At 37.3% G+C, this 22460-nt stretch overlaps 2 protein-coding genes across 4 annotated transcripts; one reads left to right on the top strand and one right to left on the bottom strand.

The window, feature by feature from the left end:
• The first annotated feature begins 6770 nt into the window (after positions 1–6770).
• slc1a5 (solute carrier family 1 member 5) lies at positions 6771–16408 on the top strand. The gene is made up of 8 exons (XM_059514783.1): positions 6771–7424; positions 12720–12762; positions 12863–12931; positions 13125–13291; positions 13387–13620; positions 13870–14064; positions 14147–14281; positions 15889–16408. Exons 1-8 carry the CDS (start codon positions 6877–6879, stop codon positions 16121–16123), a joined length of 1626 nt encoding a protein of 541 aa, XP_059370766.1. The 5' UTR covers positions 6771–6876; the 3' UTR covers positions 16124–16408.
• Positions 16409–19090: 2682 nt separating this feature from the next.
• Positions 19091–21824, bottom strand: fkrp (fukutin related protein). 3 transcript variants are annotated; one of them, XM_059514775.1, is made up of 2 exons: positions 21778–21824; positions 19091–21263 (listed from the first exon to the last, which is right to left on the bottom strand). In XM_059514775.1, exon 2 carries the CDS (start codon positions 20941–20943, stop codon positions 19333–19335), a length of 1611 nt encoding a protein of 536 aa, XP_059370758.1. In that variant the 5' UTR covers positions 20944–21263; positions 21778–21824; the 3' UTR covers positions 19091–19332. The 3 variants fall into 3 exon arrangements, with proteins under 3 accessions (XP_059370758.1, XP_059370756.1, XP_059370757.1); XM_059514773.1 differs by having other exon boundaries at positions 21664–21798; XM_059514774.1 differs by lacking the exon at positions 21778–21824 and adding an exon at positions 21556–21682.
• Between the last annotated feature and the right edge of the window lie 636 nt (positions 21825–22460).

Raw genomic sequence — 22460 nt, 5'->3', positions numbered from 1 at the left:
TTTTATTAAGTTAAAGTCAACCAATGTTAATCTACTTCATTTTCTTCTTCGTTGATGTTTTATGGAGGTTGTCGAAAGATGTTAATTTACTCACTCTCCCCTGTTTGTCCAAAGACTATAAAATACCGTAAAGGGACTTGGGTTTGTCAAATAATATTGCTGATTGAGTGTTATGATTGGTCAGCTCACCTGTCAAGCAAACTCTCGGTGAAGGGTGAATTGGCCATTGGCTCTTTAAATATATAAGGCGGGACATATTCATTCATATTGTGCATTTCACTTTCTCCCAATTACACATGAGAGCACCATACTGGTATTTCTAAAGATTGAAAAAATACTTTTTTTGCACTCCTTTTAGGGTTTATGGTATTATGTTTTCATGATGATGATGTTGTAGAATTGGCCATACACTGAAAAAAGTTGTCAAATCTAAATTAACTGGTTGTATTCTGGTCAAAAATGCTTTTATTAAATTGCCCCAATATATAATAATAATAATATATTCAAGTGAATTTTTGATCAACTATATTATCAGCCGGATGTAAATGCAACTAAGGCATGGAGACATGATAAACATTATCATCATGATTTTCTGTAAAGCAGCTCTGAGTCAGTGTGCATTGTAAAAAGTGCTAGACAGAATCGACTTGTCCTGACTAGCCCCAGTTTATAAGGAGAGCAGAAACACTTACGTATCATGATTCAGCAGTTTAATTCATCTCTGTGCCATTACATCTCACCACATGTCTGCATTCTGGATGTTCTCCAATGAAGAAAAGCATGGCTGAATAGATCTGTAGCATGACCTGACAAGAACATTTCCACTTTTGAAGGAACCTTTATTCTGGAATAAGCTGCATTCCATTATTTCAGTGCAGACGATTAAATATAACAGCTTGTATATCCATTGATTCAGCTCAGTAAGGGTGACTCAGCATTGTACATGGTCTGCTCTCAGAGGAGCTCCATTTAAAATGATCCGAGATGCCTCTATCCAAAAGTTACAGTATGTTCAAATACTGCAAAGCTACTATACCAAATGCCAGTTCAGAACAATTTTATATTTATAAGCACGTGACATTTGGGAATGTCGCACACACACTCACACACACACACACACACACACACACACACACACACACACACACACACACACCTGACAACCACATTCATCATATGTTGTCAAGGGAACATGTTACTACACATATTCTTATATAACCGTCTGTAACCCTCTTTTTGGACTGTTGTTTTCTTGCGATCTTGTACTTTTCTGAACAATGCAGTCTCTGTGTGAATCTAATGCAGAGGCTGAAGGGAATCAAAAGAAGGGTGCCAGGTTTGCGAGATAGACGTACAGTATCTGGTTTCTCGACTGATGCCATTCTGGTGCTTTAATTCACAATCTCTGTGCCCTGGGCTTGCTTTCCCATGACATGAAAACCTACTGCATTGTATCGAGCTTTCTCCCTTTCCTTGTTATAAAAGGTCATTTTACCCTGTTCGCTTTGTATGCCATCACTGCTTCTATTGTAACAGCACTGAGGCAGGAAAAGAATGGCCAACTGGCATGCATTAATGCATAATACTTTGTTTTCACCAGATGAAAATGTCATAACAGAAATGTGTTAATATTGGTTATAGCTACGTTATCTGTTAGCAGATCCTATCAGTCATTTGGACAAAAAGTCAAGAGGCTTAGTTCACCCAGAAATGAAAATCCTGTCATTAATTACTCACCCTCATGTTGTTCCAATCCCGTAAGACCTTTGTTCATCTTCGGAACACAAATTAAGATATTTTTGATGAAATCCAAGAGCTCTCTGACCCTCCCATTGACAGCAACGCAACTGAAATGTTCCCAGGTCCAGAAACGTAAAATAGTCCATGTGACATCAGTGGCTCAGCTAGAATAAGCTACTAGAATACTTTTTGTGCGCAAAGAAAACAAACATAATTTATTCAGCAATTCTTCTCCCTGAGTTAACACCTTCTAAAACGACGCATGTGCATATAAATCAACATAATCAGTGTTGCTTACGTTCAGCATGCATGCTTACTCCTGAACATAAACAAGTTGTTATTTTTTATTTGTTTGTGCACAATGGGTGAGTAATTAATTAATTATAGAATATTAATTTTTGGGAGAACTAACCCTTTCACAGCAGTCAAATAATAGACAAAACTGAATTTTTGAATAGCATACATTGTCTTATTATAAATATTTACATTTAATTTTATTTTATTAAAAATCAACAATTTAAAACATTAAAAACATCACTTCTCTATATTTTTTCTAGTTTAGAAATTAATCTAAGCAGCAAAAATGTTCCAAATTCTAGCATCTTTTTTTAAAATAAACAATTTAGTAAATTATCAAATTAATCTGATCTTATTAATCTTATTTATCTAAAATATATTGTCTCTCATTTTAAGATTTAATTTACATTTTAATTTCTCCCTCATTAAAATGTTCCTCAGAAAAGATTGCACATTAAACATATTTTCAAAATACACAACACATAATGTAATAAAACAATGATTTAATTTGAAGTAAATTGTGACTGTAATCAGTAACAGCTGCTAATGCAGAATCTATGTATTTCCATTAGTTTTGAAATTAAAAACAAAAACCCAATGAAAATGACACTGAGGTTGTAAAATGCCTCAGCAACATTCAAACCAGTGCAATAAAATATGGCAGAAATATCAAAAAGCCTTCACCACCTCCAGAAGCCTAGTTGACTTAAATATATTCTAACATTTTGCTAACATTATAAAAAATTATTTCCAAAAATGCATTTACAATTTTTTTTTAAAAGAACATTCCCTGCTAGCAGGAAGTGAAACATTAAGGGATTTTGCTCAGATCTACTGTAGTATGTAATAAGTCCCAGGTGGAACAGGTTTCTGTAGGAGGTCATGCAAGACAGTGGTGTTTATTCAAGGGCATCGAGGTCGTGGTGTGTGTGACACACACAGGAGAGAGAGAGCGCTCTGTTTTGAGAAGAGAGGCCCCTTGCTTCAAACGATCCGCACATCATTCTCTCTCACCGTATGGATCTCTGGCACTCAAATCTCTCTCTCGGACCAGCACACAATATCTGTGGAATCTCGTTCTTCTGTGAAATATGGTTCACACGGTCCAGTACAGAAAAGATGAACCTTATATAAGCACACCCTTAGCTTTCCAAAAGGGGCCCCTGATGCGTGCACTAGCACTGTTTATAGTGTGTGGACTGCTCTTATTAACATGAAAGCTCTTCCCATAAAGCACCATGCTGAAAGAAGAAGAAGAAAAAAAATTGTTTAAATAAAATTAGGGCTTTTGTTTATTAAAGATAATGTGACTCTGGCTACATGCAGAGACCGCAATCTTCAGCATATCTGATTACAGAAGTGAGGACTAGATTTCTGCTAACAATGAGATATTGTCGTTTTTGATGCTCTGCAAATGTATTTCTTGGAAAGCCAGCAAGCCTTGTTGGGTGTAGAGGTTGGGGCAGGTGTTTTTTTTTTTTTTTCAGGTCAGGGATGAGTCCAAGGCTGAATTTGGATTAGCATACCACAATTACTACTGCTGCCATATAAAGATAAGGCAGAAATAGTAGAAGCAGTACACCAGTTTTCAGCCAGTATCCATGTAGGTCAAGACAGTCAAATTGGTGGCCATCTTGGTAAGCATATTTTTTTCTTCTCTCTCTCTATATGAAAGCAACAGACATAGAAGTACAGCTCCTATGTACTTGAATAGGGGAATCTCCAGCACATGGAAATTCTAGCTATTTTACATTTTAGCAAATTGATGGTTATAGAGTGTGAATAGTATGAAAAGTATGATTTATGTCAAACTATCAGACAAAAATGTTATCATAATTAGTGTTTCCTTAGCTCAAATCACACTGGCAGAAATCTCTAATAATATTCATATGAGAAACACCAACTTAAGATTATGATAAGTGGACAAGTTGGTTTAATAATATATGACTGTGAACCACAAAACCAGTCATAAGTATAATTTTTTTATGGTTTGTTAGTATATAACAATAGTTGGCCAATATGCTACTATTTGAAAGTCTGGAATATGAGGGTGCAAAAAAAATAAAAAAGAATAATAATATTGAGAAAATCGCATTTAAAATGAATTTCTTAGAAGTGCATATTACTAATCAAAAACTAAGTTTTGATATATTTACAGTAGGAAATTGCTAAAATATCTTCATGGAACATGATCTTTACTCAACACTCTGGCCCTCTTCCGTCATTTTTGATGGAGAATCTTTATATTTCGAAATTTTTAAAATCTTAGATTCGTCGGAATGAGATGAGAATATTAGCAATATTTTGAAAATATGTGAAATAACATTTATTGAATTACATTGAATAACATATCAATTAATTACAAAATGTTTGTACAGAGTGTTTTGAATTATCACTTTCCATTCCTTATTTTGTTAAATTTTGAAATTTTTAAATACTGAGTAACAAAAATGCTTTCGGCGTGTTCCCTTTCTAACAAGATTTTAATGTTTGACTGTAATCATAATATTAAACCTGATCCTTATCTAACCAAAAATATCTAAACTTTGACAAAAGGTAGTCTTTTAGAATGTCTAGACATATATCTAAATGCAAAACCTAAAATAAATGAAGAAATTATGTCTAAAAAACAATGGGAATTCAAAAGCCTCTGTATATATCTATAAAGGGTGCTAATACAAGAGGTTGCACAACATTACATAAGTTTTTATTTTTTAATGCCTCCAAATGGCCAAATTCTCACTTCAAAAAATGGATTTTAACTCTATTTTAATATGAAATATTGCATTTATTTGCTATATTTCTAATGGAGAAAATAGCTTATTAAAATTGTATAAATATTGCATAGTATCATAAAATTCCCTCAAAATCATAAATAATAATGCAAAAATATTATTGAATAAAAATATTTATTTTCCTGAAAGAAAAAAGAAAAGAAAAAAAAGTTACATTTCAAGGCTTCTGTCACTTTTGACTGTGAAGGAGGCAAGCTAAACTGAAATTTTTTTTTTTTATAATTTTGACCCATAAATTGTATTGTTGGATATTGCTACAAATATACCTCTGCTACTTATGACTGGTTTCGTGGTCCAAGGTCACATATATAGGCTAATATAATAAAAAATAAACAAAAAAACATTTATTTATTTTTATTTTTTTGAAGAAAAAAGTTGCTGGTAAACATTGACTTCCATAGTATGGGCAAAATACTATACTAAGTTAATGGGGGCCATCAACTGTTTGTAACAGCGTTTTTGGGTGAACTATCCCTTTAAGCCACACTTTAAGAAGTTATTAAATAAATATAAAATATGGAATTGATGACCAAATTATATACTTTTTCTAAAAGACAACTTTCTTTTTGACATTTAATTGCCAGACTTTTATCATAACTTCAACAATGTGCGTGTGTTAAAATTATATATATATATATATATATATATATATATATATATATATATATATATATATATATATATATATATATATATCATAATGGTCGTAATGGCTTTGGATGGGTAACAAAGACAAAATCAGAGGAATATAGAGTGAAAAATATATGGTTTAATTCACCTATACCTATTAGTAATATACCTATATGGTTATTTACCAAAACTGAGATAGACTTAAACATTTTGGAACTAAAAAATGAATGGGAAGAGAGTGAGAAAGGACACCTGGCAAGTCAATATATAAGGAACAAATATTATAGTTACTTAGAAATTTATACAGATGGATCTAAGGATGAGAAGGACAATGTAGGAATAGGAATGTATATACCAACAATGAACATAAGTATTGGAAAAAGATTACCTGATCAGGCTTCAGTGTATACGGCAGAGATGATGGCGATTATTGTAGGACTACAGTGGGTTGAGGAAGTAAAACCAGACAGAGTGGTGTGTTGTGTTGATTCTGTAGCAGCTTTATATAGTATTCAAAATATGAAATCTAGTAGAGAAGATCTAATGCTAGAAATCCAACAAAGTTTATTTAGATTACAGAGACTACAGATAGATGTGAGATTATGTTGGGTACCTGCTCATATAGGAATAAAAGGGAATGAGGGAGCAGATAAAATCGCAAAAAAATCAACCAGGACAAATGATAAAATAAATATACCCCTTGGAAAAGGAGAGGCTAAGGCAATAATCAAAAAAGAAATTATGAAAAAATGGCAGGACAGGTGGGATGTGGATAAAAGTGGAAGGAAATATTACAGATTGCAAAAATCTATTAATACACAGGGGGTGAATAGAAGTAACAGAAGAGAGGAGAGTGTTTTAACCAGGCTAAGGTTTGATCACACAGGATTAAATAAAACATTGTTTTTAATGGGTAAAAGCCAATCTGATGAATGTATAGAATGTAGGTCCAAGGAAGATGTTGAACACGTATTATTGCATTGTAAGAAATATAGGGATGAGAGGATGAGACTAAATCAAAAGATAAGTCAGGTAGGAAGAAAGTGGAATATTGAAGGTTTGTTAGGCACAACAGGAGATGGGGTAAAGGATGCACAGAAAGCAGTTGTACAATATTTGAAAAATATTGGAATATATAATAGGATTTAGGTAGTATATTAATTTTTTTTTTTTTTTTTTTTTTATGATATAGTCATGATAATATCTTCTCATGTTACATACTCCTATACAGTAGGTGGCGGTATGCACCTTTATAGTCATGGTTGCAATCTGCCAAAAAAACGAAAAGAAGAAGAAGAAGAAGTTTCTCGCTGTCACTTCCACGCTGCCAGCACGAGGAGAGATCAGAGACGATCAGCTCACACCAAAGACACTTAAGACTTTTACACTAACTCTTCCACCGTCAGGCAGCACAATGGTAGACGAAAAGATCTCAATAGGAGACGGAAAGATGTCCAACGGTGTAGCGCACCAGGACGACCCGACCCTCGCCAACGGTTTGGGCGATCACAAGAGGAGCGCGCCGGAGAGCACCGGGCAGAAGCTGAAGCATTTCGTCATGGCCAATCTGCTGGTCATCCTGACGGTGTCCGCGGTCATCGTCGGTGTCTTCATCGGGCTCGGCGTGAGAAGCGCCGGCTTGAGCCGCACGCAGATCATTTACTTCGGGTTCCCCGGCGAGCTCCTCATCCGCCTGCTCAAGATGATCATCATTCCTCTGGTGGTCTGCAGTCTGGTGTCCGGGGCGGCCAGCCTGGACCCCAAAGCCCTGGGCAAGCTGGGCGGCTGGGCGATGCTCTTCTTCCTAGTGACCACTCTGATCTCGTCCACCATCGGCGTTATCATGGCGTTCATCATAAAGCCGGGCTCCAGCGACGGCCAAAAAATGTCCAGCCTCCACCAGGACGACACACAGGTTCCTGAAGCCAAAGAAGTCATCGACTCGTTTCTAGACTTGATCAGGTGAGTCCCCAAAGTTCAACAGTGAGCACGTGTTCCAACATCCCGCGCTTCGGCGTTCGAAACCGGAGCTCTAGGGTTCCAAAAACTTTTATATGATTAGCTTTATGCTACACTTATTTTTCGACTGTATAGTTGCTGTGTGGCATAGATGTGAATTTCGCGAACTGACGTTAAGTCGGCTCTTTTTACTGATTTCGTGAACGATTCTAGAAATGAACCGCGTGTTTCTAACTTCCTTTCACTAACTGCCAGCGCAGATTTGCCAAACAGGTCGAGGAAAGAAACATTAAGTAAATATGTAAACGAACCAGAAAGGCTAGACTCGTTTCTAACGTTTCACGTAACTAGAGTTTAAGGTTTTCCAATTTACGCTCAAACCCTGTTACTATTATTTCCGGTCTCCGATACTAGCGAGAGCTGCGTGACGTTGCTCTCCATTTGCTGTAAGCAGACGCTACAGTTGCATCAGCTGCGGGTGGCCCCCTTTTTAAAGATATGGAATCTTACCTTTTTTCCGGGTGTGTGGTTTCCTTTACTAGAGTATTTTTTCCGCGGTATATACCGAACTGCTTAATAGAACAAAATAAGTATAAATTCTAAAGACAACGTCGACTTATTCTTTCAGCAGAGGCAGACATTCATTGCATTCCACAAGGAAACCCTATAATCATAGAGTTTTAGGGTTTGGTCTTGTTGTCTTGGTCAAATTTCATCATGTTTTCAACAGAATGACGTGAAGAGAACAAACAAACAACAGCAAAAGACGTTTAGTAAACAACTTATAAACTTTCTAACTACCACTGAAGACGAGCATGTTAATATGAAGATATACAAAATGCTAATATTTACACTGACACACTTCAGGGTGACCTGACCCAAGAGAAACGGTATAACACATTTTTTTAACAATTTTTCTATCTACTGTCCTTGAAAATGTCACTCGGCTCACAAAGTGAGTTAAAACAAAATTTGCTATAGCCTATACTACCATAGCTTTTTATAAAGAAAAAAAAAATCACATACGGAAACTTCAGTTTCATATTAAGTTTCTCTCTCTCTCTCTCTCTCTCTCTCTCTCTCTCTCTATATATATATATATATATATATATATATATATATATATATATATATATATATATATATATATACACAAACACACATTAATATATATTAATATAATATATGTTAGGTAAAAACTGTTAGGTTTAATACACTGTAAGTCTCTTTGGATAAAAGCGTCTGCTAAATGCATACATTTATTAAAATTTATATGTGTATGTAAATGTATATATATGTGTGTGTGTGTGTGTATGAAAAAATTGTCCCATTATTAATCCACAATAATATTAATTTCAACAATAATTTCATTTTGGAAATCCGGTCACTTAAACATGAATGCAGCAGTTCTTCCCTCTCTTGATGTTTTTTTAGCTATTGATTTCGGTTTTCAGTTTCAAGACCATAAAGGGAATAATGGTTAATAATTGTTGAGGGTTTCAGTTGCTAACAGTTGTGCATTCCTTCCCACGTGACAAAAGGAGCCAAAGCCTGTTTTGTAACAGCTTTGAGATAGCTTTGGGTTAAAACGGTTTAATAACTTCTAATAGATTTTCCCTCTAAAAATCTGTGTGCATGTACACTTTTTGTTTTGACTGTAAAAGCCAAATCATGTCATGTCATACTTTTTTCTGACCAGTTACTCAGAATCTTAATCTCACCAGGATTCTGACGTTATTGTGGTTTTGTTCCATAATTAGAATCCTAATTTAAAACCAAACTGAAACATTTGAGATATTTCTTCTTTGGCTGCATCTCCAGGGGAAGCCACGTGAGGCCAACACACACGTGCAAACACACACAGACATGCACTATAGAAGCAGGGTAAATTAGCCATTTGATGTGGCTTGTGTCATCCATCTAAAGGGGGGTTCTCTCTTGGGCTCTCACTGTGACTAAATCCTGCCACACGATCACAAGGACCACTGTGGAGCCTTGCTGATTTCACACTCTGACAAGCACGCAGTTGGATGGTCTTTCTATAGAAAGCCTACATACAGCAGGTTCTGGCATGAACATTAGGCTTGTTTGTCTGAATGTATGTTTCCTTAACTCGCTCACATTAAATTTTTCTGTTTCTACAAGTTTACGCTTGCTGTTATCTGAAGTTACATTGCCTTGTCTAGACCCCTCAACAATATTTTTGGAACAAGCCCTCCTTGCCTTGTTACACAAAATATATAATTTATCTTAAAGGTTAAGTGAGTCTTGTTGTTGCAAACCCTTATGACCTTCTTTTTTGTAGAACACAAAGTAAGTTTTGAAGAATGTTCATTCACTTTTTTTATATACAGTTAAAGTGAATGGGCTGTTGGGTCACCATTCCCTTCATTGTATAAAAAAAAGCAGCTTGGACATTCTGCAAATTTGTGCTTTTCTAATGAAAGCCAGTCAGATGAGTTCAGAATGACAGTAAATGATTCCTGGGTAAATTGTTCCGTTAATGCATTAACCACAGTTTCCCCATCATGGTCTTTTTTTTTTGTGTAAAAGTTTATTTTAGACAGAGCAAAGTCAGAGTGTTAGGTACATTTACCTGTTAATAGTTACTTTTAATGTCAACACACTCTGAACTTAGGATAAATCTTTGACGAAAGCTTTGATAGGGTGTGGGGAGTACCAGGTTTCAGAGAGGTCCTGTTTGACATGTCTCACTGTTTACACCAATGTAGAAAGCAGGAACTTCAATCACACCTTAAAGCCATATTTGGAATGCTTTGAGTCATGAAATTGTTTGAGCTGTAAATGTTGGACAAATGCTCAGCCCACCCAGCTGGATTTGAATGTGACGCTTTGAAAACCAGTCACAACATTTGAATGTGTCAATAATGCCATATTTCAGTGGCATGAACTGGTTTTACTAGTGTTGCTATGCTGGTTTCAGTTCTAACTTTCCTCAATGTTCAGACGAAGGAAATCTGAGAAGAGAGACGACCACTGGTATTGGTTTTTGGCAGTGACCTGCTGTCTGGGATGCAGCCTGTTGCACAGCACAGCAATTAAGTTTTCCAGTCTCCTCTTGCTCCAGCTGCACTATTTTATAATTATAATAGTCTCTTTACACCTTCCAGACTTCTTTAAATGTTAGCGGGAATGATTGTAATGGATTGGAGAGCTCCCTATGGGCAACAGATTCCAAGCGTTTTCAGAATCCGGCCTGTAATGGTGCATTTTTTGTGGAAATATAACTCAAGCACAGCTGCTTTTGTGATTTTACTTGGAAAAAGGTAGCACACAGTATTTATAATAGGGATGTCCCGATCAGGTTTTTTTGTCCTCTAGTCCGAGTCATTTGATTTTGAGTATCTGCCGATACCGAGTCCCGATCCGATACTTCTATAATACATAAAAAAAGAATAAAGAAGAGCGAAAAAACAGATCCAGGATCTTCAATAAATTACATTTTGAAATATATTCAAATATAAAACAGCTATTTTAAATAGGCTAGTAAAAATATTTCAAAATCTTACTGTTTTGCTGTACTTTGGATCAAATAAATGCAGGCTTGGTGAATAGAAGGGACTTCTTAAAAAAAAACAAAAAAACTTAGTTCAAAAACTTCTGACTGGTAGTATAGGCAACTTTATTTTTTCTCTAATTTCTAGCTTTAAAATGGCTTAGAAATCTATAAATGCTGGACAATAACAAATAATAATGATTTGTTTATATACTACAAACACTGTTTATCACATAATAATGCAGAATAGTTTCTATACTGTAATAAATACTATGTCAATCAGCACTGCATTGTTCATACTTTATTTATCACCTGCTGGAGATGACTTGAAGAACAATTTATTGTCGTGATCGTATATTAACGTCTTCGTGTTTGCATAAGTTTCTGTTTTCCTGTGCACACCACAGCATAGCTGGACGCTTTTGTCCATATTAGGAATATCCTGATATCAGCGCGAGAGCGCGCTCCGGCTTCGAGTATGAATGAAACACACACTGCATGAGAGTTTAGCGCTCTGTGATGTTCATCTCGCTGTATCCTGTGTCCGAATGAAATATCAGGTCATGCGCAAACTATCATGTCTCTTCGAGTTTGAATCTATATTTATTCACACCAGCTCTTGAAAAGAAAGTGATGTCATGCCGCACGCGTCGCTGTTTCTGTGTGGAGTCAAAAGGGTCTAACTCTGTGCCACCGCATAACAAAAGATGTGTTAAAAATTAATGAGAATATATATATATATATATATATCCGAGTCCTGATCGGGAGGTAACGTCCGTTTCCGATCGAGTCTGAAACCACGCGATCGGGCCCGATTTCCGATCACGTGATCGGATCTGGACATCCCTAATTTATACCAGGGATTATAACTCCATCAGATTGAAGGCTTCCTCATTTTTTTGTATGCACACCAAATTAAGGTCAGGGATGCTGGGATATTCCTGAATAAGTGTCTGCATTTGTCATTAATCCTCACCTCCAGGCTGGTCCTAGTGCTCATCTCCATTGGAGGGAATGGGGTTATAGGGAGAGGAGGGAATGTGTGGTACTGGGATTAGTGGAGGGATATAATCGGAATAAATTCTTCAAGTTATTTCCACATGAGGCCAGGCCGGTCAGGAATTGGCTGCCCAGGACTTAGAGGATTTTAGTGCCAGTGGGCAATATCTGTGAAGGGTAGAATTGGATCTTTGTTCTCTCACTACCTTGTCCTGCACCATGTTTGTGAAGCTATACCTCAGTTGTTATCTCACGATATGCTACCTCGATATGAAGTCCAGGGACAATTAAAAAAAAATATATATAAATAAATAAATCTCAGCCGTAATTTGACAATTTTAAAATATCGGCATCGGCAGATACATTTTTCTGTTTGGCCGATGTGTTGGAGGCTGGACTTTTTTGACTGCGCTGAGCACATCATCACATCTTTCTTTTTCGTTGTTGTCATTCAGTTCTGTATAATACAGATAGATATGTAATATAGTATACTTTTTATAGTATACTTTTTAATTTTTTATTTGTATTGAATATTTATTTGTGCAAAACTCTGTCTTCTAAAGTATACATTTGGTTATTTTTTTAATGAATTATCAAATTATTTCAAATTTCTTAAATATTAAATTAAATGTATATCGGCCATCGCCCACTCTGCTTTCCAAGATATCGGCTGCCAAGAAACCCGTATCGGTCGATCACTAGCTGTGTTCAGTGTAATGGACTAATTCGTTAGTCAAGCATATCAGATGTATGTATAACTCCTCCCTGTCATCTTCTTTCAGAAACATCTTCCCTTCGAACCTGGTATCAGCTGCCTTTCAGTCGGTGGGTTTAACAAGCGTTTGTTTAAACTATTGTTTTTTTTTATGTTTTATATGTGATGTGTGATTATTATGTGATTCTGAACATTTCTTCTCCTTCACAGTATACCACTGTTTACAAGAATAAAAATATTACCAACTCCACCAACTTGACCGCCTTCACTGTGGAAAAGGTACCAAGTCCCAGATATAATACCTCTAGTCAAGTCCGGATTTTCTTTTAAATGCATGTATAATTTAGGAACTTATTATCACAGTAAAATAGTCGAATTATGATCTAAGAGATGTATGTAAGAAATATATGAGTGGTTTAATAATATTTCTATTTTTTTATGTCTATTCAGTCATTTTTATCATTGTGTTAAGATTCCAGCTGGCAAAGAAGTGGATGGAATGAACATCCTGGGTCTCATTGTTTTTGCCATGGCGTTTGGTGTGGCCTTGAGGAAACTTGGAGAGGAAGGAGAGATCCTTATCAAGTTCTTCAACTCTTTCAACGAGGCCACCATGGTGTTGGTCTCCTGGATCATGTGGTAAGGGAACAGCATGTGCTTTTTCCAGTGATTGAACTGTGGTGTCCTATGCATTCGTCTCTTCACTCCCTTTCCGTATACTTTCTTTTCTGCAGGTATGCCCCACTGGGTATTATGTTCCTGGTCGCTGCTAAGATTGTAGAAATGGAGGATGTTGGCTTGCTGTTCGCCAGCCTGGGGAAGTACATCATCTGCTGTGTCATTGGCCATGCCATCCATGGTATCCTCGTCCTCCCGCTCATTTACTTCCTGTTCACACGGAAGAATCCATACACTTTCTTGCTGGGATTGGTCACTGCTTTGGCCACTGCCTTTGGAACCTCCTCTAGGTAAATGATCGCAGCAATTTACGCTCTTCTTCATTGGCATCTACGGTTCAGTTAAGAACAATTAACATCCAGGGAACTTTCAATTGCACCAAACTTTCTTTATAGTGGAAAGAGGTTATTTGACATTTAAAATGTTCTTTACATTAAGATAAGAAGGAACTGTTCATTGATGGGCCTTTTTTAGCTTATTAACAGAATGTCGCAGATGCAAAATTAAGTAGGAAATAACAGTCAGATTTTTATCATCAGCTCTGCCACGTTGCCCCTTATGATGAAGTGTGTGGAGGAGAACAACGGCGTGTCCAAGCAGATCAGCCGCTTCATCCTGCCCATCGGAGCGACTGTCAACATGGACGGAGCCGCTTGTTTCCAGTGCGTAGCTGCGGTGTTCATCGCTCAGCTGAACGGAATCCCGCTGGACTTCGTCCAGGTCATCACCATCCTGTGAGTTCAGTCATCCACCTCCATACTCGCTCGGCTCTGATTGGAAGATGTAGGCTTTGACCGACTTTCTCTCTGTTTGTAGCGTGACTGCGACGGCGTCGAGCGTGGGTGCTGCTGGGATCCCTGCTGGAGGGGTGCTGACGCTGGCCATCATTTTGGAGTCAATAGGCCTGCCCACCAACGATCTGTCCCTCATCTTGGCTGTGGACTGGCTTGTGTGAGTATCTTGTTTAGATGTTTTTGTGGGCAAAATAGAAAGATGGTAAAGCTTGAGTTTGGATCGGGGGGTGGGAAAAGACTCATGGATGCTGATGGTTTTGATTTGAATAAATACCTTTTTAATTTCAGTAACATAGTATTTTATTATTAAAGAAAATTACTGGAAATTCAAATATAAAGTCAATACATAATTGAAACATGATGAAATTATTTAATGATGATGTAAACCCAACTAGTGCATTGTACAAATAGTTAAATATTCTATAATATATAGTATAAAGTACTGATTTATTATTACTATTATTATTATTGTTATTATTATTATTATGAAGTACTTGAAATGGGAGTCGAGGATAAGATGTTTTTATTTAAATATGCATGTATTCATGTAATGTCTTGTAAATATGTAAGAAATTAAGATTGAGGATAAGATAACTGTGTGTGTGTGTGTGTGTGTGTATATGTATATATATATTAGGGGTTGCACGACTACTGATTTCTACTAGTCGATTTTTTTTTTTTTTTTAAATACTTGAGTTACTCGACTACTTGTGGTTCATGCTATTGTTAATGAAAAGACATTAAATTGTTTTTTTTTTAATCAATAAACGCTTATTAATTCATAGCCGTATGCAACAATTACATATGTAAATTGTCAAAACTTTATAATTATGACATTTACATATTTACATTTTATGTAACAGTCAGTATTTGTATCTGTATTTGTGTCTGTAACAATCACAACATTTTTCATATCTGCATTCGGATACAACATTGATGAGACCGTTATGGCTATCTTTTTTTTTTTCATAGTTATCACTGAACAAGTATGTCGTGTTAAACTAAAATAATTATTAATTTCTAAAATAACGTTTATCATGTAAGCAGAGAGATGTCATGACAAACGTTTAGTGATCATTTGAACACAACTGAATCAATTAAATGTGCACATTTTCATTACGCAGAACACTTTAAGCGATTCCTAATGTTTAGTGAACTTCACTAAACAAATGTGTGTGCGCCGCGCAAACCAGCTAAAGGTAAAGATGCAAACATGTAGGCCAAGTAGAAAATGTATCCGTATCGAAGCTGATTATTAGCCTGCTAGAACTGGTTTGGTTTTTGAGAGACTGACGCGCGACACGCAACAGCAATGCAGTGTTTGATTTGCGCTCTCTTCATTCATAAAGTTTACATTTGTTCACTTCCCACTATGACTTTAGAGGTCTGTTGTATAATATTGCGCTGATCCCCTGACTCATCTGTTATCTAGCAAACTCCGGACTGTGCCAGCTTCAGCAGAGTATACAGGCAGAATTATTCTGAATTTATTTGTCCGTTATTCATTTTTGAAGCCATTATCCGTGCCATTCCGAATAAGGAATTCAGCTTCAGGCACAACCCTAATTATTACATTTTATTAATCTAATATCTTATAAAATTAGATAACTTTGTTAAAATATTTAGTATTATTATTTTGATGTATTTGTACAAACTGAGTGCTCGGGGATAATTGTCTTCCTTATTGCTACTTTTATTTCATGTCCTCATTATTTTTGTACAGTGAAGATCATTTTTTCGTTTCTGTCTTGTTTCTTCATTTAGCGATCGCACTTGCACGGTCATCAATGTTGAAGGTGACGCCTACGGAGCAGGTCTTCTGCAGTATTTTGTGGACCGTGAGTCCAGTAAAGAGGGGGCGGAGCTAAACAAAGTGCGAGTGGAGAAAGAAGACCCCGCCTCCAGGCCAGAAAGTTCACCTCTCATCGAGAAACAGGGAAAACTTGAATTGGAAGAGGCCGCTGGACCGAAACCCTGTGAAGAGGAGTCCTTCATGTAGACTTGAACAATATTTCAACAAACTTTCCTTCAGGACCTGTCTGATCTCACTAAATCAATCTCTGCATCCACGCGGTGACCATGGGAGAGATACAGGTTTAGATTAAGACAGGACAAAGACTACATCCTTTTGACCCTCCTCTATGCCCAGCTCTTTATGAAAGGGGTCTGCCAAAACGTACGCACATTTAGATGGGAAAAAGGCTTGAACAATTATTTATTAGATGCTGGTCAGACGTTTTGGAATTCACTCCTTTTATAAAAAATGAAAAAAAAAAAAAACGTAGTCCGGCCTTTTAAAATAATTTATTTATATTACTATTATTTTTACGAATGCCCTAATAGTTCTGATTATGTGCTATTGAGTCAAACACCTTTTTCATGCATAACATCTCCTAATAAGCCAAAGCATCCGCAGAATTTCACTGCATCTTTGAAACACACCAAACATTGTTTTAGGTGGCTTTATGGTCCGTTATTCTGGAATACCTCATCCGTGCTGATTCCCTTTATACCACGTCAGGCTCCTCAGATGTAGGTCCATCTAACAGGTGTTAATACCTTCACTAAACCTGCTACTAGAGGAGCCAAAAGAGTAGTGCAGGAAGCCGGACTGACAGTCAAGGGACAATGTTTTACCTTCTGCGTCTTTGTGTTTATACATTTCACGGCAGGCTCTTTGGGGTCAAGTTGTATCCTAAGGTCAGACAGGAATGTAAGCACAATGATATATGGGTCACAGCAAAGTACTCCTTGTCTTAAAGCTTCAAGGCTGTTTGGATAAGAGCCTTGAAGCCTGCTGTTGAGGGAGTTGGAAGTCGAGCAACGGAGGTCAAGAGCTGTAAACCAATCCGTTTTGTTCTGTTTAAGAAGAAAGCCATAGATTAGAGCATGAATCAAGACTGGAACTGAGATTTTTTTAATTTTGTATTAGGATAGAATAAGGAACATGTTTAGGAACATGTTGGATGTGTTAAAATGTTTAACATGCTCTCTCTCTAAAAAACTTTTTAAATATAAAGAAATGAAGTATCAATTTTGTTTGCTTTTTAAAAGTACTTCTGAGATCTTTTCTTTATCTTTTTTTTTCTATGTACGTTATTGCAGAAAAGCACAAATATAAAATGCCTGCCATTCTCTAAGAATAGTTAACTTTACGAGGAGAAATCAGACTGAATATTCGGTTGACACCATTAACTGGTGAATGTTTAACTGTAACTAGTAGTTGAACTGGATTACTTGTTTAGTTTTTTTTTTATATATATGTCTTAGAAATGTATAGCCTAAACACAGCAGAAGGAGGAAGTTACTGGATGAAGCTGAGAGACAATTGCCTTTGTACTGTATGTTGACCAAATGTTTGTCACCGTAATGAGAAGAATGACTTAATAGCCCATTTTTGTAGAAATCAAAACTTCTAGTTGATGGAAGAAAGGTTAAATCTGACCAAAGAAATTTCATATTAATTTAACAACATGTATTCTTAAAATATGGGGTGTTGGTGCTTATGATCTGCATAATTAACAGTCTCTCATTTCTGTTCTGTGCTCAAGTTGTATTTCAAATCTCAGATGTTCTGCGCGACTGTCATCACTCCTTTCAAAGCCAGTACTGCAAAGGCTTCTCATTCCAGGCGGCTGAAGCGTAGCTGCCCCGCTGATGTGTATATGTGTCCGTGTGCGAATTTAATGTGTGGTTGTGTCATAAATGGCTGCTTGATGCCAAAGAGTACTGTTAAGAAATCCAGTGAGTGTACTCCACACAGACTGCATAATAAAGGCTTTTTTAAAATAAATCAGCAGTGATGTTCTCTTTATTATGAGTTCAGGTAACTGAACCACTTGTTTGGTTATCATATTTATCTATATTTCTGTGTTCAGGCATTTTGTATAATGGTTGCTTCAAAGGCCAGCATGTTTGGCTTCATGTTCTATTGCGCCACCTTGTGGTTTATTCAACATTTTACTGTAATGTTTACAATAAAAACTCAAAAAGTAATTCTGTGAGATGGTTTATTTCCAGACATCTGAAATACACTGAAATATTAAGTCAAAGTGTGGTGTTATGCTGTTTGTTAAATATTTGGTGGTCATAATGCATTTACATAATGAACATTACGTAGTACTGTATATTTGTGAGCCACCAAGACAAAAAAATGGTGTAAAGAATGAGTTACATTAAAACAAAATTGAGATCAAACAGACAAAAAAAAAAAAAAGTACATGCAACATGATGAAAATATCATAAACAAAGTGAATATGTGCATCAAACAGTAGCTTCTTTTCACTGGCTCTTTGTGTAACCCTTTCCGTTTACAACCATTTACACAGGAAAACCATTCGAGACAAAAAAAAAAAACCCTTGTTAAAAGATCATTACATCCTCTTTTAACATCAATGTACACCAGTGTCACCACATGTCAAAAAACACTTCCTTCCTTCATGGTGGTATAATAATGACCATTAAGTTGAAAAGCAGTGAAGTCCTTTCAAGATTTTAATGAGCTGCCTAGGTTGTTAATTAAATGTTTCACTTGTGGACATACAAACATAAATCAGTTTCCCATATGCCAGCATTTACTCTACATAATGCACTAATGCAATATAGGCTCTTTAAAACTGGTGTTTCTCTAACATATCAGTTTAAAAATCTAATACTTGTTTAGTGTTTAATTGGTAAACACTTTATTTTAAGGTGTCCTTGTTACAGTGTAATTATACATGTAAGTACCGAGTAATATGTGCTTACTATACAGTTAGGTTTAGGATTAGGGTTTGGCTTAGGGTTACCTATGCATAATGTATTATTATTATTATTATTATAGTAAATACATGAAACAAGAACACCTTAAAGTAAAAATGTTACCTTTAATAGCTACAGAAATCGATGTATTAATGTTCATGTATTAAAAAAAAAAGATATGACCTTTGTGAATTCTTGGGAGGCTGCGGTGTGAAATATTACATCCTTAGATTTTAGAACTTCTATTACCATTGTTACATACCGTATATTTAGACTACTTTTGGGACTTATAACTCCCCAAACCACAACACACATACAATTAATTAAATAGGCAAGAAATGCGAACGTTCAAGTGATCAGACACAGTTCAAAACCTTTAGTCTGATAGTAATACTCTACAGAGTTTACAATGTCAGAAATGCAACAAATGCAGTGTTGTGTACTTGTGGCACATCAAGTTACTGCTTGCTACGATCCTAATGTGCGACTCCTGTCCAGTCTTTTCTTGGCAGGGTTCGGATACTGGGGGTTCTCAATAACCCCTTCCCCAAACTTGAGTTCCAAGAAGGCACGGTGGTTGTTTGGACCATAAGCGGTGATGCCGGCGAACTGCATTGGCACCAGGGGTTGCAAAAAATGCTCTGGGAACTCCACGTCTTGTTTGTGCTCAGTCCAAGTGTCTCTGGTCATAACTCCATTACGAGGGTAGAAGGGCCACAAGTCCACATGCAAATGGTTGGCTTCACTATACTGCACACGATAGAAGTCGCCTTCCACCGCTCGCTCCCACACGTAGCCGTTAGCATCCACCAGTGAGCCGGAGTCCAGGTTCTTTAGGTAGTCGCAATTTGGAATGTCCTCCAAGTAGATGCCTAAATCCACGTCATAGTCCCATGGGATTATATCCTGGTGTCGGGCTGCTCCCAACAAGGAACCCCCTTCCAGCCAGTAACGCACACCAGAGCTTTCCAAGATATTAATAACATACTTAGTGGTCTCTCGTAGGGCGCGCAAACAGCAAGGAGGAGTCCAGCGCTCTAGGTAGAGGTATTCCGGTGTATCGTCACGCACTGTGCCGAAACATCGCGGTGTCTCTTTACTGCAGCCAAACCACTGATCTCGACCATCAGGCAGCAGCACGCGCTTCATCCCAAAGCTACGCATGAGGTGATTGGCGGCGTCTTTCAGGCGACTGTCCGCCTTCCACTGGTTGTGCGCTGAGCTAAAAAGTGGACGATGACTTGCAGAGAACGAAGGTCCCTCCAGGAGCTTGACCTTCCAGCCGCGCAGAGAAGTTTGGACAAACAAGGAAGACATGAGGGGGCGCCCTAAGGGAACCGAGAGATTGAAGAGGTCCTCGGTGCGGATAAGAACCACGGCGTCTCCCTGCAGGGCTGTGCAGACGCTGCCGCTGCTTCCTGAGGCCGCAGAAGTGTAGGTCGCCGTCCATTCCCGCAGATTCACCCGAAGGTGCAGGCACTGCACTGCCGAGCGGGTCAGCACAGGGGCAGCAACGAGTCGGACCGGACCGCCACCTTCCCCTTCCAGCTCCCTAATTAGACGCTCGATTTGTCGGCCGTGGTCCAGCTCGACGCCATCTGGAACTAACAAAACAAACTCCGTCTGCACATTGAACTCGGGACGGTGGGATTGTGGAGGCTGGTCAGGGCTCGGCGACAACACCAGGAGCCGGGCTCCCTCTGGAAGCGCCAGAGGAGGGTACGGTGGACTTTCGGCTACAGCGAGGAAGGGCAACTCTGGTCTCTGGCGCAGAAAGGAGCGTGCAACATCACCAACGTAGTTTTCAAAGTCTTCAAATTCAAGAACGAGGATTGTAACGCGTGGACCACGCATGTTGGCCTCAAGGCCTCCCATTTTGGCACCTCCAACAATGCTTCCACCTACCAGATTACCCATAGCTCCCAGTCCAGCCACAGGTAAAGAGGCTTTCTTTAAGCCTTTACTTTGTTCCCGGCGCTTCTCCATCATCTGCTGCTGGGCCCGTGAGACATAATATAGGATGAGCAAATTCAAAATGATTGCTCCTGTTAACAGAGCCTGGCAAAAACTGATACGCATTATGGCTTTCGTGGTTAAACACTTTTATGATGTATACAGTAAGTCAAATCTCAAACAGAGAGAGGACAGAAAATCTTGACTCTCACAACCTGTCCGAATTCCTGAAATGTTGAACATTATAATCCTGGTCTGGCCAAAAAGCAAGCAAAGTGGATAGCGTTTGGGAGCTGAATATTTGACGAAGCATCTTTGACCAGATCAGTTTCTGCTGTCTTCCTGACGTGTCAGCTGATCCCATCCAGGAAAAAAAGAATTACGGACAGATTCCATATTCGCCCCTTCAGTTGTGCCTTTAGTTCACCACAGTCCATTAAAAAATGCTAAACATGGAGACAAAACAAAGAACATTTTAATAAACAAATTCACCATGAGCTCTTCGAAGTACAAGGTAAATGTTTGGGAAATAAAGATCAGGTTTGCATTGCAAAAAGCCTATTTGTCATCACTACTGAGTCTAGCCAACAAAGATAACCTAGAAATACACCAAGCTGCTTTCCCAATTAGAGGTGAGCTCTAAATTTGAGTATTTGAGAAACTATCATTTGATTACTTGAGACAGTTCCGCCAAATATAGAACATGCATGCAAAATGAAACCCAAACAAGCCTACAACCATCGATTCAAGTAGACCTATGGAGCCTCTGATCTTAAAAGCATGCGCATACAATGGCACGCATCTTCAGTATGCAAAACGGTAGAAATCACGATTGTGAGAACTAACATTTTAAGATTGATTCAACGTGTTCCTTATCAGCAAATTGTTTGCACGGTATTCTTGCTATTCTTCCCCCTGCTTAATTCGGAAACGAGCAAAGGAAGCCCGAGAGAAAACCACAATGTAGCAGGAAGCTTGCACAACTGGTTCGCCTCGACAAATCCCATAGAACTAGAACGAGCGGGTAGAATGACACCTAACGTGATCCGTGAGTTCTCAAATGGGCGGGGCTTAGCGCTAACAGGATGGTCTTAAAATGTTTTTCTTTTTAATGCTTCACTACTGTGTATTTTTAACTTCAGTGTAATCTGTACACCAGACTATTATTATTATTATTATTATGAATTTTATTAAATGTAGAAATATTTTAGATATTTATTTAATGTAACATTGATTAAAATATATATTTTTTTAAATAAATTAATTAATTAATACAAAAAAGTTTCGCAATTGAAAATATAGAGCATAAAATATAACTTTACAACAGAAAGAAATTAAAGCAGGTATGCGACTACGAAGAAATGCGTCACGTGACACATTTTACTTTTCTCATCGCTAGTCAGAATGGACCAATCACAGCCATCCGTGATGCTTGGACTCGTATTTATATATATATATATATATATATATATATATATATATATATATATATATATATATATATATAAATATATATATATATATCATTTTTTTTTTTTTTTTTTACAGAGATTGCTGAGGTGAATTTAAAATTTTCATGTCGGCAAAAAATCATTGTAATCAACGAATTTAAAAGATTGTAAGTTTTAGCAGTCGAAGGTCTC

The sequence above is a fragment of the Carassius carassius genome, chromosome 28 (assembly GCF_963082965.1).
Source record: "Carassius carassius chromosome 28, fCarCar2.1, whole genome shotgun sequence".
NCBI classification, from domain to species: Eukaryota; Metazoa; Chordata; class Actinopteri; order Cypriniformes; family Cyprinidae; genus Carassius; species Carassius carassius.
Note: the sequence above shows the minus strand (reverse complement) of the source record. Positions and strands in the feature narration are given on the sequence as shown.